This window comes from Salmo salar, chromosome 12 (assembly GCF_965601325.2).
Source record: "Salmo salar chromosome 12, fSalSal1, whole genome shotgun sequence".
NCBI lineage: Eukaryota > Metazoa > Chordata > Actinopteri > Salmoniformes > Salmonidae > Salmo > Salmo salar.
Genome location: NC_138302.1, coordinates 40,517,280 through 40,542,704, shown reverse-complemented (window position 1 = coordinate 40,542,704; position 25,425 = coordinate 40,517,280). Strand labels below are relative to the sequence as shown.

General features: G+C 40.3%; 1 protein-coding gene across 3 annotated transcripts in view; it reads right to left on the bottom strand.

Moving 5' to 3' along the window:
- Positions 1–1,750: 1,750 nt before the first annotated feature.
- Positions 1,751–25,425, bottom strand: part of tmem63bb (transmembrane protein 63Bb) — a 99,282-nt gene continuing 75,607 nt past the window's right edge. For 2 of the 3 annotated variants that reach the window (XM_045691329.2, XM_045691331.2), the window contains 10 exons: positions 24,400–24,553; positions 23,301–23,407; positions 15,194–15,280; positions 14,213–14,278; positions 12,317–12,479; positions 12,128–12,233; positions 8,037–8,204; positions 7,748–7,884; positions 7,527–7,613; positions 1,751–5,380 (listed from right to left, as the gene is read on the bottom strand). In XM_045691329.2, the coding sequence (XP_045547285.1) occupies positions 5,198–5,380; positions 7,527–7,613; positions 7,748–7,884; positions 8,037–8,204; positions 12,128–12,233; positions 12,317–12,479; positions 14,213–14,278; positions 15,194–15,280; positions 23,301–23,407; positions 24,400–24,553 (1,258 nt within the window). In that variant the 3' untranslated portion in view covers positions 1,751–5,197. The remainder of the gene's footprint in view (positions 5,381–7,526; positions 7,614–7,747; positions 7,885–8,036; positions 8,205–12,127; positions 12,234–12,316; positions 12,480–14,212; positions 14,279–15,193; positions 15,281–23,300; positions 23,408–24,399; positions 24,554–25,425) is intronic. The other variant, XM_045691330.2, reaches the window with a different exon arrangement.

Sequence of the window (25,425 nt, the reverse complement as noted above, 5' to 3'; positions counted from 1 at the left end):
AGTGACCTCTAGCAGATCTTCACTATCAGTGCACCTCATTTGTTGGACTAGTCAGTGGAGCCACACTCTTGGGCCTGGTAAATTTTTGGTCTTTCCCATTTAAACCCCATCCCTATGGTGTTCACAGATCTGAAAGAACTGGCTAGGCTTATAAAGAAATACTTAGAATGCTCCACTTAAAAGTAATTTGGAGGTATAGTCAATATACGGTAGTGATGGCTCTACTTACCCAGTGATTTTAGTTATCTATTTCTCCCTTTGTCCTGTTATCCACTTTTTTCTGTTTTGGACTGGATTATTTCATGAAATTGTGTTAGCTAATCCAAGTTTATCATTTTAAAAGGCTAAATGGTCATTAGAAAACCCTTTTGCAATTATGTTTTTTATTTTTTATTTTACCTTTATTTAACTAGGCAGGTCAGTTAAGAACAAATTCTTATTTTCAATGATGGCCTCGGAACAGTGGGTTAACTGCCTTGTTCAGGGGCAGAACGACAGATTTTTACCTTGTCAGCTCGGGGATTCGATTTTGCAACCTTTCTGTTACCAGTCCAACGCTCTAATCACTAGGCTACCTGCTGCCCCATTAGCACAGCTGAAAACGGTTGTCCTGATTAAAGAAGCAATAAAACTGGCCTTCTTTAGACAAGTTGAGTATCTGGAGCATCAGCATTTGTGGGTTCGATTATAGGCTCAAAATGGCCAGAAACAAATCATTTTCTTCTGAAACTCATCAGTCTATTCTTGTTCTGAGAAATGAAGGCTATTCCATGCGAGAAACTGCCAAGAAACTGAAGACCTCGTACAACGCTGTGTACTACTCCGTTCACAGAACAGCGCAAACCTGGCTCTAACCAGAATAGAAAGAGTGGGAGGCCCCGGTGCACAACTGAGCAACAGGACAAGTACATTAGTGTCTAGTTTGAGAAACAGACGCCTCACAAGTTCTCAACTGGCAGCTTCATTATATAGTACCGGCAAAACACCAGTCTCAACGTCAACGGTGAAGAGGCGAGTCCAGGATGTTGTCAGAGTATGTGTTCTTTTTCCCATCTTAATCTTTTTTCTTTTTATTGGCCTGTCTGAGATATGGCTTTTTCTTTGCAATTCTGCCTAGAAGGCCAGCATCCCGGAGTCACCTCTTCACTGTTGACGTTGAGACTGGTGTTTTGATAGTACTATTTAATGAAGCTGCCAGTTGAGGACTTGTGAGGCATCTGTTTCTCAAACTAGACACTAATGTACTTGTCTTCTTGCTCAGTTGTGCACCGGGGCCTCCCACTCCTCTAGTTGGAGCCAATTTGCGCTGTCCTGTGAAGGGAGTAATACACAGCATTGTACGAGATCTTCAGTTTCTTGGCCATTTCTCGCATGGAATAGCTTTCATTTCTCAGAACAAGAATAGACTGATGAGTTTCGGGATAAAGTTCTTTGTTTCTGGACATTTTGAGCCTGTAATCGAACCCACAAATGCTGATGCTCCAGATACTCAACTAGTCTAAAGAAGGCCAGTTTTATTGCTTCTTTAATAGGCACAACAGTTTCCAGCTGTGCGAACATAATTGCAAAATGGTTTTATAATGATCCATTAGCCTTTTAAAATTATAAACTTGGATTCGCTCACACAACGTGCCATTGGAACACAGGAGTGATGGTTGCTGATAATGGGCCTCTGTACGCCCATGTAGATATTCCATAAAGAAATCTGCCGTTTCCAGCTACAATAGTCATTAACAATGTCTACACTGTATTTCTGATCAATTTCATGTTATTTTAATTGACTTTTCTTTCAAAAACAAGAACATTTCTAAGTGACCCCAAACCTTTGAATGGTAGTGTATATTGAAATCTAATCATAAACTTTAGCAAACCATTCCCGAATCCTTCTATCAAGGCATGTTTATTTTTCAGATCACATTCTTCTTTTCATAACTTAAATCCTTAGCAACAGTTATAAAATAAAAAGTCAGTTCATGATAAATAAATCCCAATACATATAACAGCATTGTCACAGCTATCAACATAATACATAATCGGTATCAAATCTGGAATAGGCTATGTCACTGAAAACAGTTCCTTTTGCGATTTACAAAAATATCTCAAAGCCTTTTTTTGTGTTATTGTAAAGTAACTTAATTTCCAATGAGAAATAGACTGTCTATTAACAAGCAAGCCTCTTAAAATATTTCTTATATTGTCAGGAAAATGTACTTTCACTGGACAGTTGTTAGTCTTGTGTTTGTGTGCATACAATCATGAACGGAATGTTAGTGCACACTCACTTAAAAGGGAAACAGAACAGAGTAGACACAGAAAAGCTACAATATCTCCAGCATGTAGCTATGGTTTTCAAACAGGGACAAACCACAATACAATGGTAATTTCAGTGTGTCTACAGAGGAAACTGTGCTGCTAATAAGACAACCATGGTATATGTTTTTATTTTCCTACCTGATAAAATGTTACTGTTACCAATAGCCACAGCTTTCATAGATTAGCTTCATCAACAGATCGAAATGCTTAAAGTTGAAAACAACTATTACAATTGCAAAAACCCCAGATGTAAACACTTTTTTTTCAAACAAGCACACCTGAGACTTCAACATTTCCTTAAGTCACTGCTCTAGTTCTATTTCTTTGCTATTGCATGTTCCTGATGCAAATTGGTAAAACATCCTTTTTTTTGTTACAACAAATCATTTTGCCCAGAGACGATTCGTCCCGTTCCAAAACATGATAATTATAGTAATACAAAAACACAGGTATACAGTAACCTCTAGCAGATCTTCACTATCAGTGCACCTCATTTGTTGGACTAGTCAGTGGAGCCACACTCTGGGCCTGGTAAATTTTTGGTCCCTAGTCTTTTCCATTTGGCCCCATCCCTATGGTGTTCACAGATCTGAAAGGACTGGCTAGGTTTATAAAGAAATAATTAGAATGCTCCACTTAAAAGTATTAGGGAGATCACTAATATACAGCCATCACTACTGTATATTGACAATACTTACCCAGTGATTTAATACTTCAGGAAAGTTACATTTAATTCTGCCTTTGTTCTGTTATCCACTTTTTTTTCTGTTTTGGACTGGATTGTTTCAAATTCATGAAATTGTGGTAATTTAAGATATGAATTTATATATGTAGTTGTGCATTCATTTATTTCTACCCAATGTCTTTTATGGAAGTATTTGATTGCGTTTTCATGTGTTTTGTGCTTGAATTCCATTAAGAAAAGAAATTGCACACTGCCTTTGAAATGTCATCACAATTTCCCAGGGTATAACTGTGAACACCAAATGGGGTAGTTGCGGGCTGAGAAAAGAGGCTGAGAGCCAATTTGCATCAGACAGACACCTGGCTGATTGCACTTCAAATCAGAGACACACACTGCACCCAAACTGATGTGACAAAAATAAATGGAAGCATCGCTATTCATTGGTGCTGTATATCTGAACAATTACCTTCCATAGGTATGACTCCTGAGGAGCAAAATACTTTACTACATTTTTAATCTACACTTCATTTCTATTCCCTCTGAGAGGAAGCATAGAAAAACAGCTAATGCATTGGGATTTGGCTCTTCCAGAGATGCATATATTTCACCTCAGCGTACTTCTGACTGGAGGATTTTAAGGGTAGAGAGTACAATTTGAGGCAAGACCAGTTTCTTCATGTCGCCCAGCTTTTCCCTGGATCTACAACATAAGCTAAACTATTGAACTATTGTGTAAATGTTGAAGTTCTCCAAGGTGAACAGAACCCAGTTAGAGTAGAAGTTGCCTATTGAACTATGCGCTGACAAGAAAATGTGCTTCCTATTTCAGGTGTATATGTTCATATGTTTAAGGTAGTAGAGGTAAAATAAAAAATAAAAGACAAAATAAAAACTGTACAATGTTAGTGGCTGCAAGAGTCACCAAGCCATCCACGACTTTGGAAACTGAGATGGACAGGATGGAGGGGAGCAGCAAGACCAGGTGACTGACAGGGCATCACAGGCAGGAGGACCGTAGACAAATGTCATGACAACACAAGTCACACCAGAAACCCCACAATCCATCTGAGCGGACCCTGGTCTGTTGGCTGTTTGGCATGCCATGCCCACTGCCGTCTTTGGAATATCGATGACACAACAGAGGGCCGATGTGATGGCCCTGATATCCTCCAACAGTGCCCATTCAGTGACGTGAGACACATGAAGTAAAAAATAATAATAATACACAAACTTGACAGTGACGGCATCATGTTTTTATACGTCATGTTAAGATGGTGTCTCCAACCACTGGCTAGGATGTTCAGTGGCAGAGTGAATATCTTATGACAAACAAGATATCAAAGAAAAAAGGGGCAAGCAAGTAATTTTGTTCATAAACTATGAGAAAGGAGACCTAATGCAGGGTGCTTTGCACATTGACAAGAATGAACCAAGTTTAGTTTGGGTATGAGTCTGTAGACCCATAAAAGTTAATGGGACCTGTGTTTGGAGCAGGATTTCATTAGAGGCTTTGTAGCCTAAATTTCATGACCTCTCCACCAGTCCTGAGCCACCTTGATGGGGATTTAGTAAGGAAACATGGATGAAAAGAAACCCAAACCAGGCACAATTTTGATCCCCTCTTTCCAATAAGAGACACAAAAACGGTTGGCATATTTTGGGATATGTACAAAGTCTAGGCTATTGTATGGTTTCTTTTCTGGGACTCCATCTTTTTGGATTTGATGAAAACCAGTGTTGGACTTGTGCTCCATAGAAGCTCCATAAAAGTGTAGGACTCCAGTAGATAAATAAATAAAACAAGGGGCGTCAACACCCAGATTCATATCGCGCCGATAGGTGTTCAAAATACACTGAGAGGGGACTTTGAAGAATCCGCACAGACAATCTCCAAATTATACTTAACAAAACCATTCACAATTACACTGCGTGTGTGTGTGTGTGTGTGTGTGTGTGTGTGTGTGTGTGTGAGATGTGATGTGATGTGATGTGATGTATCTGGCATTTTCTGGTAATGCCAATGTGCAGAGGCACAACAGAAAAAAGGTGACAGAGTGGGGGAGCATGGGGGAGGAATGACTGCAGATTGTTTTAGAATCCAAAGTGTAGTTGGTGGCTTGTTGTTCATGTCTGGCATTCATCCTCTCCAAAATCCCTCTCTCACCATATTTCGCTCTTTCCCCTTCTCAGCTGGTAGTGCTACTGGTGGACCTCATTGGCTATGAGGCTGTCTTCACCAGACTGGAAGTCAGCTTCATTGAGACTATTCCCAGTGTTGATCATCTCCTCATCCTGTGAGGACCCCCGATCTTCCTCCCCACTGCCTGTGCAAGCATCATCCATGATTGGGTCCTGTAAGACCTGGGCAATGTACGTTGGTTGCTAAGGAGAAAAGAAACAAACATTCAATGTTATGAAGGATCCTGTACCTCACCATTAATATGCTTATAAATGGCATCTTGAGAAGTTAAATGTGTTTGAATTTGTACTGATAATTTCAACTTCCACTTGTTTTTGAAAGAATACTCCTTAGGCTTTGTATTGCTTCATACTTCATCATAACCCATAGATACAATGGTTGAGTTCCTGCCTGACTACATTGCAGACCAATGCCAGCTCTTACAAAGCCCTGGATAGGTATTTAACATATCAGTTAAACACCATATGATATAGCAAAATGATGCCTGACTGCATAGGTCGACACAACCATTGGCTGATGCAATACAACGCCTGCGCATCTAGTCAGGCAGGAAATCGCCCATTCTATGCAAGAAAATGTTCACATGTTCAACTGCCAAGAATGTGAACCAATAGTAAATCAGCAAGACATTGCTGTTTGTTTACATTGAAAATGATCAGAATGACTAGTGAACAAGCAACTTCAGAGTTGTTTCTTTTTCTCTTAAGGAATTGAATTTCTTTACAATTCCAGATATTATAATTGACATTAAGACCTATTTAGAAGTGCTGCTGACTCCAAACAACCAGGGAATACACAGGGAGCAAATTGCCAAAAGTCTATAATAATGATGGATTGGATTTGTATAGCCCCTTTCAACCAACTTCGGTACTCAAAGCGCTTTACATCATAAAGGGGAAACTCAACTCATCCACCACCAATGTGTGGCACCCACTTGGGTAATGCACAGCAACCATTTTGTGCCAGAACCCTCACCACACATCAGCTAGCATGGTGGAGAGGTGAGGAGTGATATATGCCAATTAGGGGATGATTAGGTGGCCATGATGGAATGTATCTAGGATACCCCTACTCTTGCGATAGGTGCCGTGGGACTTTTAACAACCACAGAGTTAGGACACCCATTTAACTTCCCATCTGAAAGAGGCAAGCCTAAGCAGGGCAATGTCCCCTTCACTGCCCTGGGGTATTGGGATTTGATCTTAAGACCAGAGGTGAAGTGTCCCATACTGGCCCTCCAACACCTCTTCCAGCAGCATCTAGTCTACCATCCAGGGACCGATCAGGGCCGACCCTGCTTAGCTTCAGAAGCAAGACAGAAGTGGGATGCAGAGTGGTATGCTGCTGGTGAAAAGTTGACAGGGAGATGGTACGTAGTTGCATTGACGAGGAGACAAACATTTATATACAGCCAAGTCGGGCATCAGAACCCGACTTGTCAGAGTTTCCACTATAACACAAGCAATTTAGCACTTGCAAACATAGCGTGATAGCAGGTCGAGCTGGTGATAACCAAATTCAGCAATTTTCATGTCATTTAAAATTAAAGGAACATTTCATATTCATCATTTTCAGCACCTCCCCAACATCAGCATATATAATAATATATAAATATATTCCATTTAGCAGACGCTTTTATAAAGCGACTTAGTCATGTGTGCATACATTTTACGTATGGGTGCTCTTGGGAAACGAACCCACATGAAAATGGTGTGTTTCTATGTTTTGTACTCAAAAAGATAAGAGGAACAAAAGTATTTCCGATGACATGATCCGAAAACACTTGACATGGGCCGTGTTTGGCAGCATCAAAACCGTGATGCATCATTGTGACTGACTGAGCTACAAATAATATTGAGTAGTTATTTATGATGCAAGGTGATTTGTAGATCAGTCAGTCTCGACTTGCTTTCAAAGTCGGCTGCAATGTCAAAGTACTGTATAGCTTCAAAAAATATTAAAGCTATCATTTTGATCTCACAGACGGTTAGTCCTTGCACCGATAGATCGGTCGGTATAGATCGGTTGGTAGATCGGTATGAATTTGAGAGTGGTTACATTTCTCCAGTCTCATCTTTTTTTAATTTCCCAAAACAATGGCGGGGTGGCTGCTTTGTTGTTTTTTGAATCCCAGATTTGGACCAAAGTCAGATTGTTTGTCAAGGGAGCAAACAAACACACATCGTTGGAACACTGGACAAAATTACGCATATTGTGCATTGCGATAACGTTGGGCCAATCTCACTGTGCTATCTGGACAGTTCCATTCTAGTCCCCACAATTCAACAGCTTGGAATACTCCAAAACCCCGAAAAAGAATCTGCTTACCTGAGACTTATTAGAAGGAGAGGAGAAGGTGCGGAGTGGTGGGCGGCCATTTTCAACCACGTCAACATCTGTTTCCTTGGTGTCAATCTGTTTGAGGCCAGAGGAGGGAAGGGGGAAAGAAGGGAAAAGAGCTGTCAGAGATTCTCCTCTATGGAACTACTTGGCCTAAGTCTGCTACCTGAATTGAAGGACTGGACACTTGGCGTGTTGGTGAGCCGTACCTTGAGCACAGTGACCCGTACCTTGTAGTTGTGAGCGCTGAGGTACTTGAAGTGGCCGAAGCAGACGTGCGACAGGCATACCACAATGGTGATGATTAGGACCACCAAAGTGAACATGGATGTGGGGGTTACAAAGCCTGGGTTTTAAAACAGTGCAAAGAGACGTTAAGTTACAATGAGACTTCAGGACTCTCCCACTGAAAAAGGTGGTAAGGGTAAGGTACTAACACATCTTAACAATCCAAATTACCACTAATTCTGGGAAGAAAAAGATCCCCCAGCCCCTTACCTGTGCGCATGGTGGAAAAGAATAGCAGCCAAAAGAGACAGAGGATGGGAGCTGCCACCACCTGATTGACAGCACCTGAGTGGATTTTCTTGTCCAGTTTCGAGGGAAGGTAAGCGTAATACATGTTGTATCTATCCACCAGGTGCTTCAGCAGCATGTACATCAGACCTGGAAAGAGGGAGAAAATTTTTTGTTTGAGAACTGTTGTTTAACTACTGAACATACATACACACACACACACACACACACACACACACACACACACACACACACACACACACACACACACACCCCCCCCCACCCATTTTAAGTCTTTGCTGGAGACAACTGGCATCAAATCAAATTGTATTTGTCACATGTGCCGAAAACAACAGGTGTAGACCTTAGAGTGAAATGCTAACTTACAAGCCCTTAACCAACAATGCAGTTTTAAGAAAATACCTAAAAAAAAGTAAGAGATAAGAAAAACAAATAATTAAATAGCAGCAGTAAATAACAATAGCGGTGCTATATACAGGGGGTACCGGTTCAGAGTCTATGTGTCAATGTCAGTGTGCGGGGGGCACCGGTGCCGAGGTAATTATGGACATGAAGGTAGGGTTATTAAAGTGACTATGCATGGAGTCTGACAATTTTTAGGGCCTTCCTCTGACACCGCCTGGTATAGAGGTCCCGGACGGCAAGAAGCTTGGCCCCGGTGTTGTACTGGGCCGTACGCACTACCCTCTGTAGTTCCTTGCGCTCGTAGGCCTAGCAATTGCAATACCAGGTAGTGATGCAACCCTTCAGGATGCTCTCGATGGTGCAGCTGTAAAACCTTTTGAGGATCTGAGGACCCATGCCAAAGCTGATAAGTCTGTGCTTGCTCTTTGGGGATTACACCTGGGTTGCTACAGTTTAAATTCCTGAGTTGAGGGGGTTACAAGTTTTTACTAAATTAACAAATGTGTGTTCACTTTTGCCCAAAAAGCAAATGTTCCCATCCTTACTAAAGTAGACAAGTGTATACAACCCATATGGAAAACTAATTTATAATAATATACAGTATGTACATATATGCAGGGGAATTCAAAATATATTTATAAATACAGTACCAGTCAAAAGTTTGGACACACCTACTCATTCCAGTGTTTTTCTTTATTTTTACTATTTTCTACATTGTAGAATAACAGTGAAGACATCAAAACTATGAAATAACACATGGAATTTTGTAGTAACCAAAAAAGTCTGAAGAATCTTAAATATATTTTGAATTGTTTAAAGTAGCAACCCTTTGCATTGATGACAGCTTTGAACACTCTTGGCATTCCCTCAACCAGTTTCATGAGGTAGTCACCTGGAATGCATTTCAATTAAAGGTGTACGTTGTTAAAAGTTAATTTGTGGAATTTCTTTCCTTCTTAATGAGTTTGAGCCAAACAGTTGTGACAAGGTAGGGTTGGTATACAGAAGATAGCCCTATTTGGAAAAAGACCAAGTCCATATTATGGCAAGAACAGCTAAAATAAGCAGAGAAACGACAGTCCATCATTACTTTAAGACATGGTCAGTCAATCTGGAAAATTTCAAGAACTTTGAAAGTTTCTTCAAGTGCAGTCGCAAAAACCATCAAGCCCCATGATGAAACTGGCTCTCATGAGGACCGCCACAGGAGAGGAAGACCCAGAGTTACCTCTGCTGCAGAGGATACGTTAATTCGAGTTACCAGCCTTTTTACGCACTACTCTCTTCAGCGGTCCCGTTCTGTGAGCTTGTGTGACCTATCACTTCGTGGATGAGCCGTTGTTGCTCCTAGATGTTTCCACTTCACAATAACAGCATTTACAGTTGACCGGGGCAGCTCTAGCAGGGCAGACATTTGACGAACTGACTTGTTGGGGTGTCCAAATAATTTTATGTATATAGTGTATATAAATATATTTTAAACTATATGTCAATTAAATATATTTTCGTGCAACATGTATCATGCGGAATTGAAATGCTCAGTTTATTGACCTCTGGTACCTTGCAATTAGGGTCCCAAACTGGGGTTTGCATGCAAAAGTTGAAAATAATTTATACAGCTATTGAGGCTACCTGTCACATGTGAAACATAGCTAATCTTACTATGTTTATTTCGAAAAGAGACATGAATCTTGAACATATTCATCTTATTTATATTCTTCAGATGGAGAAGAGCAGCTGTCAGCATCAAATCTTTCTTGTGGATAATGGCATTTTATTTGATGATACAGTATAATCATAACATTGATTATACAGTATAATCATAACATTGATTTAAAATATGTTTTTCACCTTGCGGGTGACAAAGGAATTTTCTTCAACTGCCTGCATACAAGAGTTTTCACCGAGCTAGCCAACACAGCTAGTTAGCTAGCTAGCTCCTTTAGCCTGACACCACAACATGCAGTGTGACTGACCAAGTGAAGAATTATTTGGATATTAAAGCTCTGAGTTAATATGTCATGTATGTGTTATAATTTAATTGCCAAAGCTAGTTAGTTCATGTTAAATGTTGCTTGTCAAGCAATGTGTTGCTTGCTAGCTAGCTTTGTAGAGTGGGCTGGGTTTCTCTGACAGCAATATAGCAAGAAATGGCTAGCTAGCTAGTTTATTTCTAGCTAAAAATAATAATTTTTCCCTGCAGTGGTTCTTTCTGGTCTGGAGCTGCAACTGCCTATGGACAGACCCCAGCCAATGTAAGTTAGTATTCTGTATCATTTAGTTCCTGAACAGTAACCCTTTATTCTTCATCTTGTGCGGAATTATTTCACTGGCCCTGAATTATTCACAGGAGAAGCAGACTTAAGGCGTCCACATCCAAACCAAAACAATGTCAAATACTGTATGTTTGAATATACGAAGCAAATACGAATGGGTCAAAATATATTTGAAATATGCTTAATATTACATTGAAAAGCATTTTTACTACACATATTACTTATGTATCACTATGAACTTATATTTAACAAAAACTATTATTTTCACTATGGACACTCCCATCTTCGCTGGTGTTGGCCTGTCTTTCCAAGTACAGTGCCTTCAGAAAGTATTCACACCCCTTGACTTTTTCCACATTTTGTTGTGTTACAGCCTGAATATAAAATTGATTGCAATTTTTTGTCACTGGTCAAACCATAAATCATTTAGCTATTTGATTTTGAATTTTATGACCCCTTAAAGTGTATAAAAAAATGATTTGATAAAATATGGAATTTGGCCTTTATTACTATAGCCCATAGAAATGCATTGAAAAACACATTCATAAATGGCAAAAAAGACAGTCAAATCAATCATAAGAAATAAGGTGTCTGTTGAAGTGTCTGTTCTTTATCTAGGAGATCAAGACAGCTCAGGATTTACACATATTTAACTTTTTGGGGGTAGGCACAAAACTACCTCCATACTTCCATTCCTTTTTTAAACCCGTACCGGTTACCTTCAGACCCGTGACACTTGTGGGGGTCGTGAAAATCTCCCCTTTTCACAGTGGGGTCATATTAGTTTGTTGTGTTACTGCCAGTATATAAAATGTATAAAACGTACATTTTGTGTCACTGGCCTACACACAATACCCCATAATATCAAAGTGGAATTACGTTTTTAGAAATTTTCACAAATAAAAAATGGAAAGCTGAAATGTCGTAAGTCAATAAGTATTCAACCAGTGTTGAATACTTATTGACTCATGACATTTCAGCTTTTCATTTTGAATTCAGGCTGTAACAACAAAATGTGGAATAAGTCAAGGGGTATGAATACTTTCCGCACTGTATGTCTTAGTAAAGATACATTGCATATTGTACCTATACAGTGCTTTAACATAGAGATGCACAGTACTGACATATTAATACTGTATGTACACACCAGGAGTGGGTAAGCCTGTTCTAGGCATAATGCATAAGTTTAGTTTTCCCTAATTTCCTTGGTGATTCATTCTGACGCATACAAAGAACTGCCAATAGGTGACCCAAGAGAGGGGAGAGTAGTCCTCTCTCTCCCCAGTCTCTCTTCCCTACACAATCTTTCACTTTCTCCACCCTCTCTCCCTCTTACCCCTTTCCTCTCTGGGGAGAGGTGGGCTGACTCACCAAAGGGGACGATGATTGGACAGGTGATGCTGTATGTCATAACTACAGTGAAGACGGACATCATCCAGGCGTAGGCCGCTCCAAACTGGAATTCAAACGCTTGATGCTGTAGACACGAAAACATTCAGCATTGAAAAGTCAATTGAACTTGAGCACGGCAGCGGCAATATATTCCTTAAGGACTCTTACCCTCTTTACGTTGCGCCTCTCTGCAGAGGAACGGGCCAGGGACAGTCGGATCATATACATGAGCAAGCCTGGAATCCGCAGCAGGTCCATGGCGTTACCGATAAACGCTGAGGCAATGACATAGTTGACAAAGAAGGCTCCGTTGTCAGGTAGGAAGACACACCTTAAACAGGGGGAGGCACCACCAGTGTGATTAGATAGCATTTACCATAGTACTGTAAATACATTTCACTGGTATTTACGAGTAATGGCCTGACAAATCACACAGTAATTATGCTTTGGTTTCATTGAGAGAAACGCTGTTATGTACCAGGTAATTAGCAACTGTGTTGAAAGTACAGTACCAGGACGTACTACATATTTTCCCCATAATACCAGGCAAATACCAGCTGTAACAGCAATGGATCTTAAACCTGTTGGGGCTCGGGGGCAGTATTGAGACATTTTGAAAAAAATATGTGCCCATTTTTAACTGCCTCCTACACCAACTCAGAAGCTAGGATATGCATATTATTAACACATTCGGATAGAAAACACTCTGAATTTTCTAAAACAGTTTGAATGGTGTCTGTAAGTATAACAAAACTCATATTGCAGGCAAAAACCTGTGAAAAATAGATCCAAAAAAATGTGAATTTTGTGACTGTACTATTTAGTGTCATTGTTTTATAGATACCATAGTGAGAAAGGATTCATTTCGCAACACCTACGGCTTCCACTAGATGTCAACGATCATTATAAAGTTGTTTGAAGCGTCTATGATAAACAGAGAGCAAATTAGAATCCAAGGAAGTTGACATGTCATCACTTCATTTTTTTGCGCCTGCGCATAAATCTGAGAAACGTGAGTTTTGTCTTCATTGTTTATCTAGACATAGGATAGGTTGTGTGAAAATATTACTGATGTTTAACGTTAAAAATGGACCAAAAGATTAATGCTAAACAACATTTGACATGTTTGAACGAACATAAATAGATTATTTACTAGGTTTTTTTTAGCTTTTCGGCGTGATTTTACAGTCCCCCCACCACGTTTTGTGGGAGCATAATGAACGCTAAGTACTTGGTGTTATTTGGACATAAATTATGAACTTTGTCAAAAGAAACCACATTTGTTCCGGACCTGGGATGCCTTCAGGACCTGGGATGCCTGCCTTCTGATGGAGATAATCAAAGGTAAGGGGATATTTACAATGTTATTATCGATTTTAGATGATGCTAACTGTATAGCATAGCCTGTTGTTCTTAGCATAGCACCCCGTTTATTGCAAAATGTGATTTCCCAGTAAAGTTATTTTGAGATCTGGCCATTCGGTAGCAAATACGAGATGATAATATATTATTCTTTGAATGACAATATTATAATTTACCAATGTTTTCGAATAGTAATTTTGTTATGTTCACCGGAAGCATTTCAGAGAAGAAAAAAAATCTGAATTTCACGCTACTGTAAAATGCGGTTTTTGGATATAAATATGAACTTGATGGAACAAAAAATGCATGTATTGTATAACATAATGTCCTAGGAGTGTCATCTGATGGAGATTGACAAAAGTTAGTGCATAATTCAAGCTGGTTTCTGCTTTTGGTGACGCCTGACCTTGAATTGAAAATGGATGTTTGTACTTTTGTGGCTATGTACTGTCCTAACATAATCTAACTTTATGCTTTTGCCGTAAAGCCTCTTTGAAAATCGAACAATGTGGTTAGATTAAGGAGATGTGTATCATTTAAATTGTGTAAAATAGTTGATTGTTTGAGAAATTGAAATGATTAGATTTTTGATGTTTTGAATTTCCAGCCTTGTTAGCAATCCCGGCTCGGGGTTCATTGCTAACCTGTAGCCCCAACAGGTTTTAATTTACATTCCTCTTTTATAAAAATAGAAATACTTACTCAAATCTGACAGTGGCGTCAGCAAGGAATTTCTTATCAAACAGCCAGCGGAAGAAGACATCCAAACTGTATTAAAAGCAAGAACAAAATGTTTTAATCAAATTAGCTTTTCTGGGCAGGTCATAAATTTGTTGAAATCTGTAAGCAGATATTGGTTGATTATTCATGTGCCATTTATTTGATCAAGTAATTTGGCAAAAACAGAGCAAGACCGATCTCTACAAAGCATTTTGGGCCAAGGTGGACTTGCACAGCCAGGTACTGTAACTTCCTACCTAGGGCCAAGGAAAACTACTGTATTTCACCTGCTGATTTCTACAGCTAAACCTCTAAATCTCTTTCCAGGTGCCAGGTATAAGATTTGCCCCTACATTTACGATTTCATGTACAGTTATTTTTCAAAACGTCTTCTATGATGGCATAAGAAATATAGCAACAGCTTAGGTTTTTGGGGTTATTAATGACACTGTCTAAGACTCTTGCAAACTTTTTAGCCAGTAGTTCTGAAAGTAGCGCTCACGAGCCATAAATGGGCCCCCAAAAATTGCGTACAGCATCACATAAGTGCAGATATGTGCACCATGTCATTGCGCTCTCTTGCTAGCTGTCACTCAAATGGCGAGGGGCTGAAACTCATTGGAAAAAGTCGAATTGCTAGGGGACTGACCCACGTGGGGGAAAATTTGGGGAAAATGGTGCAGCACAGTTTCCAGAAAAACAGTCGCTTTCATACTAGGGATTTCGTGGCTAATTGAGGAAGACAGTAATTCTGCTCATCGATTATGCATAAACTACACAATGAAACATCCAAAGCGGTAGGTTTAAAAAATAGTTAGTAGATGCCAACGTTCCAGAGCATGTCTTTAAGGGATTTCATAAGGGATATTAGTTAAAAAAGTAAGGGGGTATATTACCTTAGTTGAAATAACCAATGACCTGCATGAAATGTTTTGCGACTTTAAAACATAGTTTAACAGGTACCTGCTAAGACCCAGTGAAGGCAGCAAGAGGACCATGAAGATGAGGAAGGTGTAGCACTTGTGCATGGTGGTCCGGTTCTCCCCCGACCTGCCCATTAAAAAAAATAAGAGAAAAAGGCCAATGTCACTGAAGGAGCATTAAATCACTTACATGATGATAATGGTCTATTTAATTTAGTTTCATGTATACTATGGCAGTTAAAAGATGAATTACAGTAACACATACAAGAAACACATTTAAATTAATAAGATGAGATACAACAAATTTAAAATCAAAATGTCAGGGAGTTGAGGCAAGAAGGGAGGTAGAATGGTCTGAGCAGTGGAGGGAGGAGGGAGCATCTTGGTCACAGTCACAGCCAGGGAGCTCAGTGGTTTTATCAAGAGTCAGAGACAGGTCCGCAGCCATCAGCACATCTCGCTGTCCCCGACGTCCTCAGCCTCTCCTTGTGGACTCTGTAGGTAGCTACTCCTAATTTGTAGTACCCACTTGGGTGATGCCCCGGCAGCCGCGAGTGCCAGAAAGCCATCGGTAATCGTCCTCATCTCTACAATTATACTCATTTAAGTGTGTGTGATCTTTAGAAAACCCAAAATCAAGTGGAAATTACATAGGTCAACTGAAAGAAACCCTTCCCATATATTTTGGTGATTCCCCATTGTCAACATCACATCTGCACAAAAGCTGTTGGAATTAAAGCTCTCTCAGAACATAAGAGTACATGTGGCCATTAAAGTTAAAGGTCCAATGCAGTCGTTTTATCTCAATTCCAAATCATTTCTGGGAAACAATTAAGTAACTTACTGTGATTGTTTAAAATAAAATGATCAAAAAGAAACAAAAATAGCTTCTCTGCGGTCACAGACTTTTTGAGCAATTATTACAAGATGAGGGGAAAGCAGCACAATCTGATAAGTATTTTGGTAAACTATTTTGAACTGGAATAAATGCTGCACTATTAGCAATTACCAACACAATTCCAGTCAAAATAGAAGATTGTAAGAAATACTGAAGCCTACCGTTACTATATCCAACCCAACTGTTTGTTGCCACTATCATCCCAGTGGTTTTCAAACTTTTTGACCCGCGACCCCCAAAAAGGACTGGTGCAACCCCCCACGCACACACATGCATGCACACGTAAACATTTACATTTAAGTGATTTAGCAGACGCTCTTATCCAGAGCGACTTACAAATTGGTGCATTCACCTTATAATATCCAGTGGAACAACCACTTTACAATAGTGCATCTAAATATTTTAAGGGGGGGTTAGAAGGATTACTTTATCCTATCCCAGGTATGCATCCACAATCGCGCCACAAGTGTACCCTGTCATTACAGCCATAAACGGTGATGCATAAACTGCTCTTTACACCTGCATTTGGATCGGAAGGTCATTCATTTTAGTAGCCAATATCAACAAGGGATATATCATGTCACTACTCTGGAGTCAACGCAGTTGGCTTGAGTTTAGTGTCTGACCTGAGATTGGAAGGTTGTGAGTTCAATCCCTGGCTGAGTTAAACCAAAGAGTGTAAAAATGGGCCCTGATGCGTCTCTGCTTGGCACTCAGCATTAAGATGCTGTAGATTTGGGGTAAGGCCCTGTGCTAGACTAGCGTCCTGTCCAGGCTCACGCTACAGAAACAGGAGATCGGCTCCTACCCTATAAGCCGCTACGGCTCGCATAAGCTCGTGCAAGGCTACATCTGCATTGCTTGTTGTTTGGGGTTTTAGGCTGGGTTTCTGTATAGCACTTTGTGACATCAGCTGATGTAAAAAGGGCTTTATAAATACATACATTGACTGATTACTTACTCTGGAGTCCAGACAGAGCAAGCTAAATGATATGGCCTACTTGTAGCAGAGGTTGCAAGATCAGATGGAAAGCATATTCTGTCTGCACCGTGCCATCACCTTGGAGTGCAGCCTGTCGGCAGAGTGCACTTTGCCAGCCGGGTAGCCCTGTTCTTCCTCACAAATATTGTAATAAATTTGCCAGAATGTAACATCTTCATCCCATAATATTGAAGGCATTGCGATGTTACATCTGCTTATCTTTAGAAGTATAGCCAGTAGGCACCCAAACTAGGCCTGTCTGAAATATGAAAAAGATTAATCAAATCACCCAGTAGCCTAACATTATTGTTCTGGCAAAGATGAGTGGGTAGTAGATTGCTAAACTCTATTTTATGTGGATGATAAACGTTTGCCTACTCTGTTTTTGCCCAGCAAAACTGGAGTAAATTAAAGTTATTTCTGGTCACTAACCTAGATATGCGAGCCCACCTTTGCATGCCAATGCTGATGAATTGTCATTGGTTAAAGATCTAAACGGTTTATTTTTTACTGACTCCAAAGCGCGCGGTGCAGGCCACGTAGCCTATTTCTATGCTCACCGAGCCGTGTGCTCTCCTACTACATGCTGACCACAACGCTCACGTTACATGCACGAGCATTGCAAAATACATGTACACATACAGTGAGGGAAAAAAAGTATTTGATCCCCTGCTGATTTTGTACGTTTGCCCACTGACAAAGAAATGATCAGTCTATAATTTTAATGGTAGGTTTATTTGAACAGTGAGAGACAGAAAAACAAACAAATAAAAAACAGAAAAATGCATGTCAAAAATGTTATAAATTGATTTGCATTTTAAATGAGGGAAATAAGTATTTGACCCCTGAGCAAAACATGACTTAGTACTTGGTGGCAAAACCCTTGTTGGCAATCACAGACGTTTCTTGTAGTTGGCCACCAGGTTTGTACACATCTCAGGAGTGATTTTGTCCAACTCCTCTTTGCAGATCTTCTCCAAGTCATTAAGGTTTCGAGGCTGACGTTTGGCAACTCGAACCTTCAGCTCCCTCCACAGATTTTCTATGGGATTAAGGTCTGGAGACTGGCTAGGCCACTCCAGAACCTTAATGTGCTTCTTCTTGAGCCACTCCTTTGTTGGCTTAGCCGTGTGTTTTGGGTCATTGTCATGCTGGAATACCCATCCACGACCCATTTTCAATGCCCTGGCTGAGAGAAGCAGGTTCTCACCCAAGATTTGACGGTACATAGCCCCGTCCATCGTCCCTTTGATGCGGTGAAGTTGTCCTGTCCCCTTAACAGAAAAACACCCCCAAAGCATAATGTTTCCACCTCCATGCTTGATGGTGGGGATGGTGTTCTTGGGGTCATAGGCAGCATTCCTCCTCCTCCAAACACGGCGAGTTGAGTTGATGCCAAAAGAGCTCAATTTTGGTCTCATCTGACCACAACACTTTCACCCAGTTGTCCTCTGAATCATTCAGATGTTCATTGGCAAACTTCAGACGGGCATGTATATGTGCTTTCTTGAGCAGGGGGACCTTGCGGGCGCTGCAGGATTTCAGTCCTTCACAGCGTAGTGTGTTACCAATTGTTTTCTTGGTGACTATGGTCCCAGCTGCCTTGAGATCATTGACAAGATCCTCCCATGTAGTTATGGGCTGATTCCTCACCGTTCTCATGATCATTGCAACTCCACGAGGTGAGATCTTGCATGGAGCCCCAGGCCGAGGGAGATTGACAGTCCTTTTGTGTTTCTTCCATTTGCAAATAATCGCACCAACTGTTGTCACCTTCTCACCAAGCTGCTTGGTGATGGTCTTGTAGCCCATTCCAGCCTTGTGTAGGTCTACAATCTTGTCCCTGACATCCTTGGAGAGCTCTTTGGTCTTGGCCATGGTGGAGCGTTTGGAATCTGATTGATTGATTGCTTCTGTGGACAGGTGTCTTTTATACAGGTAACAAACTGAGATTAGGAGCACTCCCTTTAAGAGTGTGCTCCTAATCTCAGCTCGTTACCTGTATAAAAGACACCTGGGAGCCAGAAATCTTTCTGATTGAGAGGGGGTCAAATACTTATTTCCCTCATTAAAATGCAAATCAATTTATAACATTTTTGACATGCGGTTTTCTGGATATTTTTGTTGTTATTCTGTCTCTCACTGTTCAAATAAACCTACCATTAAAATTATAGACTGATCATTTCTTTGTCAGTGGGCAAACGTACAAAATCAGCAGGGGATCAAATACTTTTTTCCCCTCACTGTACATGTTATTCAATAATTTCATCCAACCTGGTCGCTCGCGTCAACGAGCATCTCCGTAGCCAGGCGCTAAAATAGAAGTTAGTTCTATTATTTACACTTGACGCACTGCAAGTCCAGCCTCTCCCATCTCCTCATTGGTTTTTAGGAGCATATACCCACGTGAGTGATTGAAAGCTGAACTGAGGTCCACACTAGTCCAGTTGGTGGTGGTAATGCACCTTAAAGTTTGTTGCCAACCACCATATAAAGTCCAAAGAAGAAGACTGAAGGAGGAGAGATTACTAGAAACTAACTAGGCTTACCCTTTTATCTGTGGATTAATTGTCAGAGTAGAAGACCTTGTGTATTTCAGCTAAAATAACCCAATGTTTATATCCCAGGACAAATTAGCTAGCAACAGCAAGCTAGCTAGCTAAATGGCCATGAATGTTTCATGCGTTTCGACATGTCCCCAAATGAATAGAGTTAATTTTGATATTTGGTGTGGATAGACAAAATCAAGCGTTTCGTCATTCCCGTACTGTTTATTGCAACACTTAAACATTTCTGTTTCATGTTTGATACGATACATTTTTCACATTTCTTACCCTTTGAGTGGGCGCGATGTTTATTGTGCACATGAACATTCACAAGACTCATGAGGTAGAAGTGCTGTTTATTTAATTCAATGTATGATTTCCTTTGTTCATATTTCCAAGGTTATGTCAGAGTTCCGTGTGTCTGTGTCCTATCATTCTGGTTGTGCATAACATGCCGACTAGACCGGGCACGTGCGTGGGTCTGCCATCGGGCGCATGTTGATTTTGTCCATCAAAATCCTTACTCCTAGGGAGTTTTTCCTAGCCACTGTGCTTCTGTCTCTGCATTGCTTGATCTTTGGGGTTTTAAGCTGAGTATCTGTAAAGCACTTTGCTGATGTAAAAGGGCTTTATAAAATAAATCTGATTGATTGATAACTCTCAATTTAGGGAAGAGCAACTCCAGTCCCCGCCGTGTTTGCTGATTTCTGTCCTTTACACCAAATCAGCTACTCATTTGGACCTGGAAAATCCCTAGGACCAGTATGGCCTAACCCACGGTGCAACTTGCAAAGCATACACACTACCGGTTAAAAGTTTAAGAACACCTAAATCATTCAAGGGCTTTTCTTTATTTTTACTATTTTCTACATTGTAGAATAATAGTGAAGATATCAAAACTATGAAATTGCACATATGGAATCATATAGTAACCAAAAAAGTGTATTTTTGAAATATGTGAAATTCTTCAAATAGCCACCCTTTGCCTTGATGGCAGCTTTGCACACTCTTGGCATTCTCTCAACCAGGTTCACCTGGAATGCTTTTCCAACAGTCTAGAAGGAGTTCCTTCACTCTGCGGTTCGACTCATCCCAAACCATCTCAATTTGGTCGAGGGATTGTGGAGGCCAGGTCATCTGATACAGCACTCCACCACTCTCCTTGTTAGTAAAATAGCCCTTACACAGCCTGGAGGTGTGTTGGGTCATTGTTCTGTTGAAAAACAAATGATAGTCCCACTAAGCGCAAACCAGATGGGATGGCGTATCACTGCAGAATGCTGTGGTAGCCATGCTTGTTAAGTGTGCCTTGAATTCTAAATAAATCACAGACAGTGTCACCATAACACCTCCTCCTCCATGCTTTACAGTGGGAAATACATCGGTTCATCCATACCGCGTCTCACAAAGCCACCGCAGTTGGAAACAAAAAATCTCCAGACCAAGGGACAAATTTCCTCTGGTGTTTCTTGGCCCAAGCAAGTCTCTTCTTCTTATTGGTGTCCTTTAGCAGTGGTTTCTTTGCAGCAATTCGAGCATTTAGGCCTGATTCACACAGTCTCCTCTGAACAATTGATGTTGAGATGTGTCTGTTACTTGAACTCTGTGAAGCATTTATTTGGGCTGCAATCTGAGGTGCAGTTAACTAATGAATTTAGCCTATGCAGCAGAGGTAACTCTGGGTCTTCCTTTCCTGTGGCGGTCATCATAGCCAGTTTCATCATAGCACTTGATGGCTTTTACGACTGCACTTTAACCTCTCTAGGGTAGGGGGCAGTATTTTCACATCCGGATAAAAAAAGTACCCGACTTAATCTGGTTATTACTCCTGCCCAGAAACTAGAATATGCATATAATTGTTTGATTTGGATAGAAAACACCCTAAAGTTTCTAAAACTGTGTGAATGGTGTCTGTGAGTATAACAGAACTCATATGGCAGGCCAAAACCGGAGAAGATTCTATACAGGAAGTGCCCTCTCTGACCATTTCTTGGCCTTCTATAGCCTCTTTATCGAAAACAGAGGATCTCTGCTGTAACGTGACATTTTTTAAGGCTCCCATAGGCTCTCAGAAGGCGCCAGAACGGGGAATGATGACTCTGCAGTCCCTGGCTGAAAAACAGTAGCGCATTTGGAAAGTGGTCGATCTGAGAACAATGAAACGGGGGCGCGTGTGCACGTGAAGAGTCCATTTTCTTCTTTGAGTCTTTGAACGAAAACAACGTCTCCCGGTCGGAATATTATCGCTATTCTACGAGAAAAATCGCATAAAAATTGATTTTAAACAGCGTTTGACATGCTTCGAAGTACGGTAATGGAATATTTTGAAATTATTTGTCACGACATGCGTCCGCGCGTCACCGTTCGGATAGGGACCTGAACGCACGGACAAAACAGAGGATATTTGAACATGACTATGGATTATTTTGAACCAAAACAACATTTGTGATTGAAGTAGAAGTCCTGGGAGTGCATCCTGACGAAGAACAGCAAAGGTAATCCAATTTTTCTTATAGTAATTCTGAGTTTAGTGAACGCCAAACTTGGTGGGTGTCAAATTAGCTAGCCCGTGATGGCGAGCCATCTACTCAGAATATTGCAAAATGTGCTTTTGCCGAAAAGCTATTTTAAAATCTGACACCGCGATTGCATAAAGGAGTTCTGTATCTAAAATTCTTAAAATAATTGTTATGCTTTTTGTGAACGTTTATCGTGAGTAATTTAGTAAATTTACCGGAAGTTTTCGGTATGTTTGCTAGTTCTGAACGTCACATGCTAATGTAAAAATCTGGTTTTTGATATAAATATGAACTTGATTGAACAAAACATGCATGTATTGTATAACATAATGTCCTAGGAGTGTCATCTGATGAAGATCATCAAAGGTTAGTGCTGCATTTAGCTGTGGTTTTGGTTTTTGTGACATTATATGCTAGCTTGAAAAATGGGTGTGTGATTATTTCTGGCTGGGTACTTTCCTGACATAATCTAATGTTTTGCTTTCGTTGTAAAGCCTTTTTGAAATCGGACAATGTGGTTAGATTAACGAGAGTCTTGTCTTTAAAATGGTGTAAAATAGTCATATGTTTGAGAAATTGAAGTTATAGCATTTTTAAGGTTTTTGAATATCGCGCCACTCGATTCCACTGGCTGTTGACTAGGTGGGACGATTTCGTCCCACATACCCGAGAGAGGTTAAGAAACTTGAAAAGTTATTGACATTTTCCAGATTGACTGACCATGTCTTAAAGTAATGATGGACTGTCGTTTCTCTTTGCTTATTTGAGATCTTCTTGCCATTATATGGACTTGGTATTTTACCAAATAGGGCTGTCTTCTGTATTCCCCCCTTACCTTGTCACAACACAACTGCTTGCCTCAAATGCATTAAGAATGAAAGAAATCTAACAAATTAACTTTTAACAAGGCACACCGGTTAATTGAAATGCATTCCAAGTGACTACCTCATGAAGCTGGTTGAGAGAATGCCAAGAGTGTGCAAAGCTGTCATCAAGGCAATGGGTGGCTATTTGAAGAATCTCAAATATAAAACACTTTTTTGGTTACTACATGATTCCATATGTCTTATTTCATCGTTTTGATGTCTTCACTATTATTCTACAATGTAGAAAATAGTAAAAATAAACAAAAACCCTTGAATGAGTAGGTGTTCTAAAACTTTTGACCGGTAGTGTAGTTCGGATAGGAAAGTGAACAGTACCTCGTCCAGTGTTTCTCGAAGAAAGCAGAGTAGTAGACGATGGTGGGCAGCAGGGCAGAGAAAGCCCACAGGAGCAAAGTAGGGAAGAACTGGGTGATGATGGGGTTCTGGAGAAAAATGACAGGGGAACAGAAGACAGACATTTCCTCAATTGTCAACAAAACCTTGCTCCGCACAGGCCCTCAGATTCAGCTCTGTACCAAAAAGCATTAGATTCTGTCCAACTGCAATCTATAACACCATGCTAAGAACAATGACTGAATTCTCACTGACTCACTCACTGACTATGACTATTAAATTACGTCAGAAGCATTGCTGGTTTTGATTCTTACCCTCTAATCAAGGACTGAATCAGACCTGGGAAAGCAGGGTTGTGTTCATTAAAGGAATGAAATTAAATGGAAAGGGACTACCTGGAATGCACCAATAACAATGGTCATTTTCGATTTTCCGTTGCAAAACATTTAAAACGTTATTTTGTGGTCTAGCCTAATACAGTGTTTATTCAAACCTCTCCTCGGGGATCCCCAGATGTTTCAAAATCTTCGTGTAACCCTGAACTAGCTCTCACCTAAATGACCTAGTCAAAGGCTTGATGATTGTTGACAAGTTGAATCAGGTTTGCAAGCTCTGGAATATATCAAATACATGGAACGGCTGGGGGTTTAAGAACCACTGCCCTAATAAACACAACCCAGATTAACTCTGGTCAATCAATGACATTCAATTAACCAACAAGTAGAAAAGAAAAACATCAATGATATGGCATTCTAGTGCTGGAATAAATAGCCCTGTAAAAGGGCGTACTAGCAATTTCACAGTGCATAATTTTCTTTCATTATGTCAACGTATAATCAATTTGAGATGTTTCAGTTGACAAAGCCTTTTTTTAAATACATATTTTAAAGGTATTTTCAGATTGAACATATAGTGGGAGAGAACGACAGTGTGGAAAGGTTGTATCAAAGGGCAGAAGGCTGGATTCGAACCCATGCCGATACTGAGGACTTGTGTAGCAGAGGCTGCTAGACCAGCCAGGCCACGACAAAACCTTTGATATGTAGTGAAATACATTGGTGGATATCAAAGATTTCCTTACATTGAGATACTCCACAGGCTTGGTGACGTTAAACTTGTCCATCGTGGAGATAATGATGGCGGGCGTGGTGAGAAAGAAGAGCAGGAGGAAAAGGATGCAGTTGATGATGAAGCAGCGAATCCACCAGGAAACCCCCCCCAACGATAAGTGCTCCCTGTCAGAGAGAAGTTGATATGCACAGAGATCATTTGTAAATCATCCAACATTTAAACAAGTCATCCCAATATGCACATTAAAGTGTTACCTTCATATCAGACTTAATACAATACCTTATGGTAAGGTAATATAAATATGAAAAATAGAACACTAGTTTTGGTGTTCATCACTTTAAAGATGTCAATACAATCATAAGATCTGTTGATATCAAATCTACGGATATCAAATTGATCGACCAAAATTCACACCCGTGTGCACACGCACATACTACTATTCTGTTTTGTGGGTCCTGACCAATTGTGCTATTATTATAAGAATTTTGTGCTGATCTTAACTTTTTGGTACAGGATGTTACCGCCATCGTTTCCTATGACCGAAAGAGCTTCTGGATATCAGAACAACGATCCTCGATTTTAATCAGAAGCCACTGCCAGATTTCTGGAATGGGGCTGCGCTCAGAGTATCCTGCCTTGGCAAATCGTGCTGTTAAAACACAGATGCCCTTCGCAACCATGTACCTATGTGAGATTGGATTCTTGGCCCTCACTGGCATGAAAACTAAATACAGGCACAGACTGTGTGTGGAAAATGATTTAAGACAGACTCTCTCCAATACAACATTGCAGAGTTATGTGCATCCTTTCAAGCACACCCTTCTTATTAACCTGTGGTTGAGTTATTCACAATTTGATGAACAATTAGGGTTTATATGTAAGGATGGTTAAATCAAGAGCAAAATTATTGATTATTATTTGTGCCCTGGTCCTATAAGAGCTCTGTCACTTCCCACAAGACGGGTTGTGACAAAAACTCAGTAATTTATGTTTAATAAATGTATTGTATAGTGTGTGTGTGAGGCAGTCTTACAAT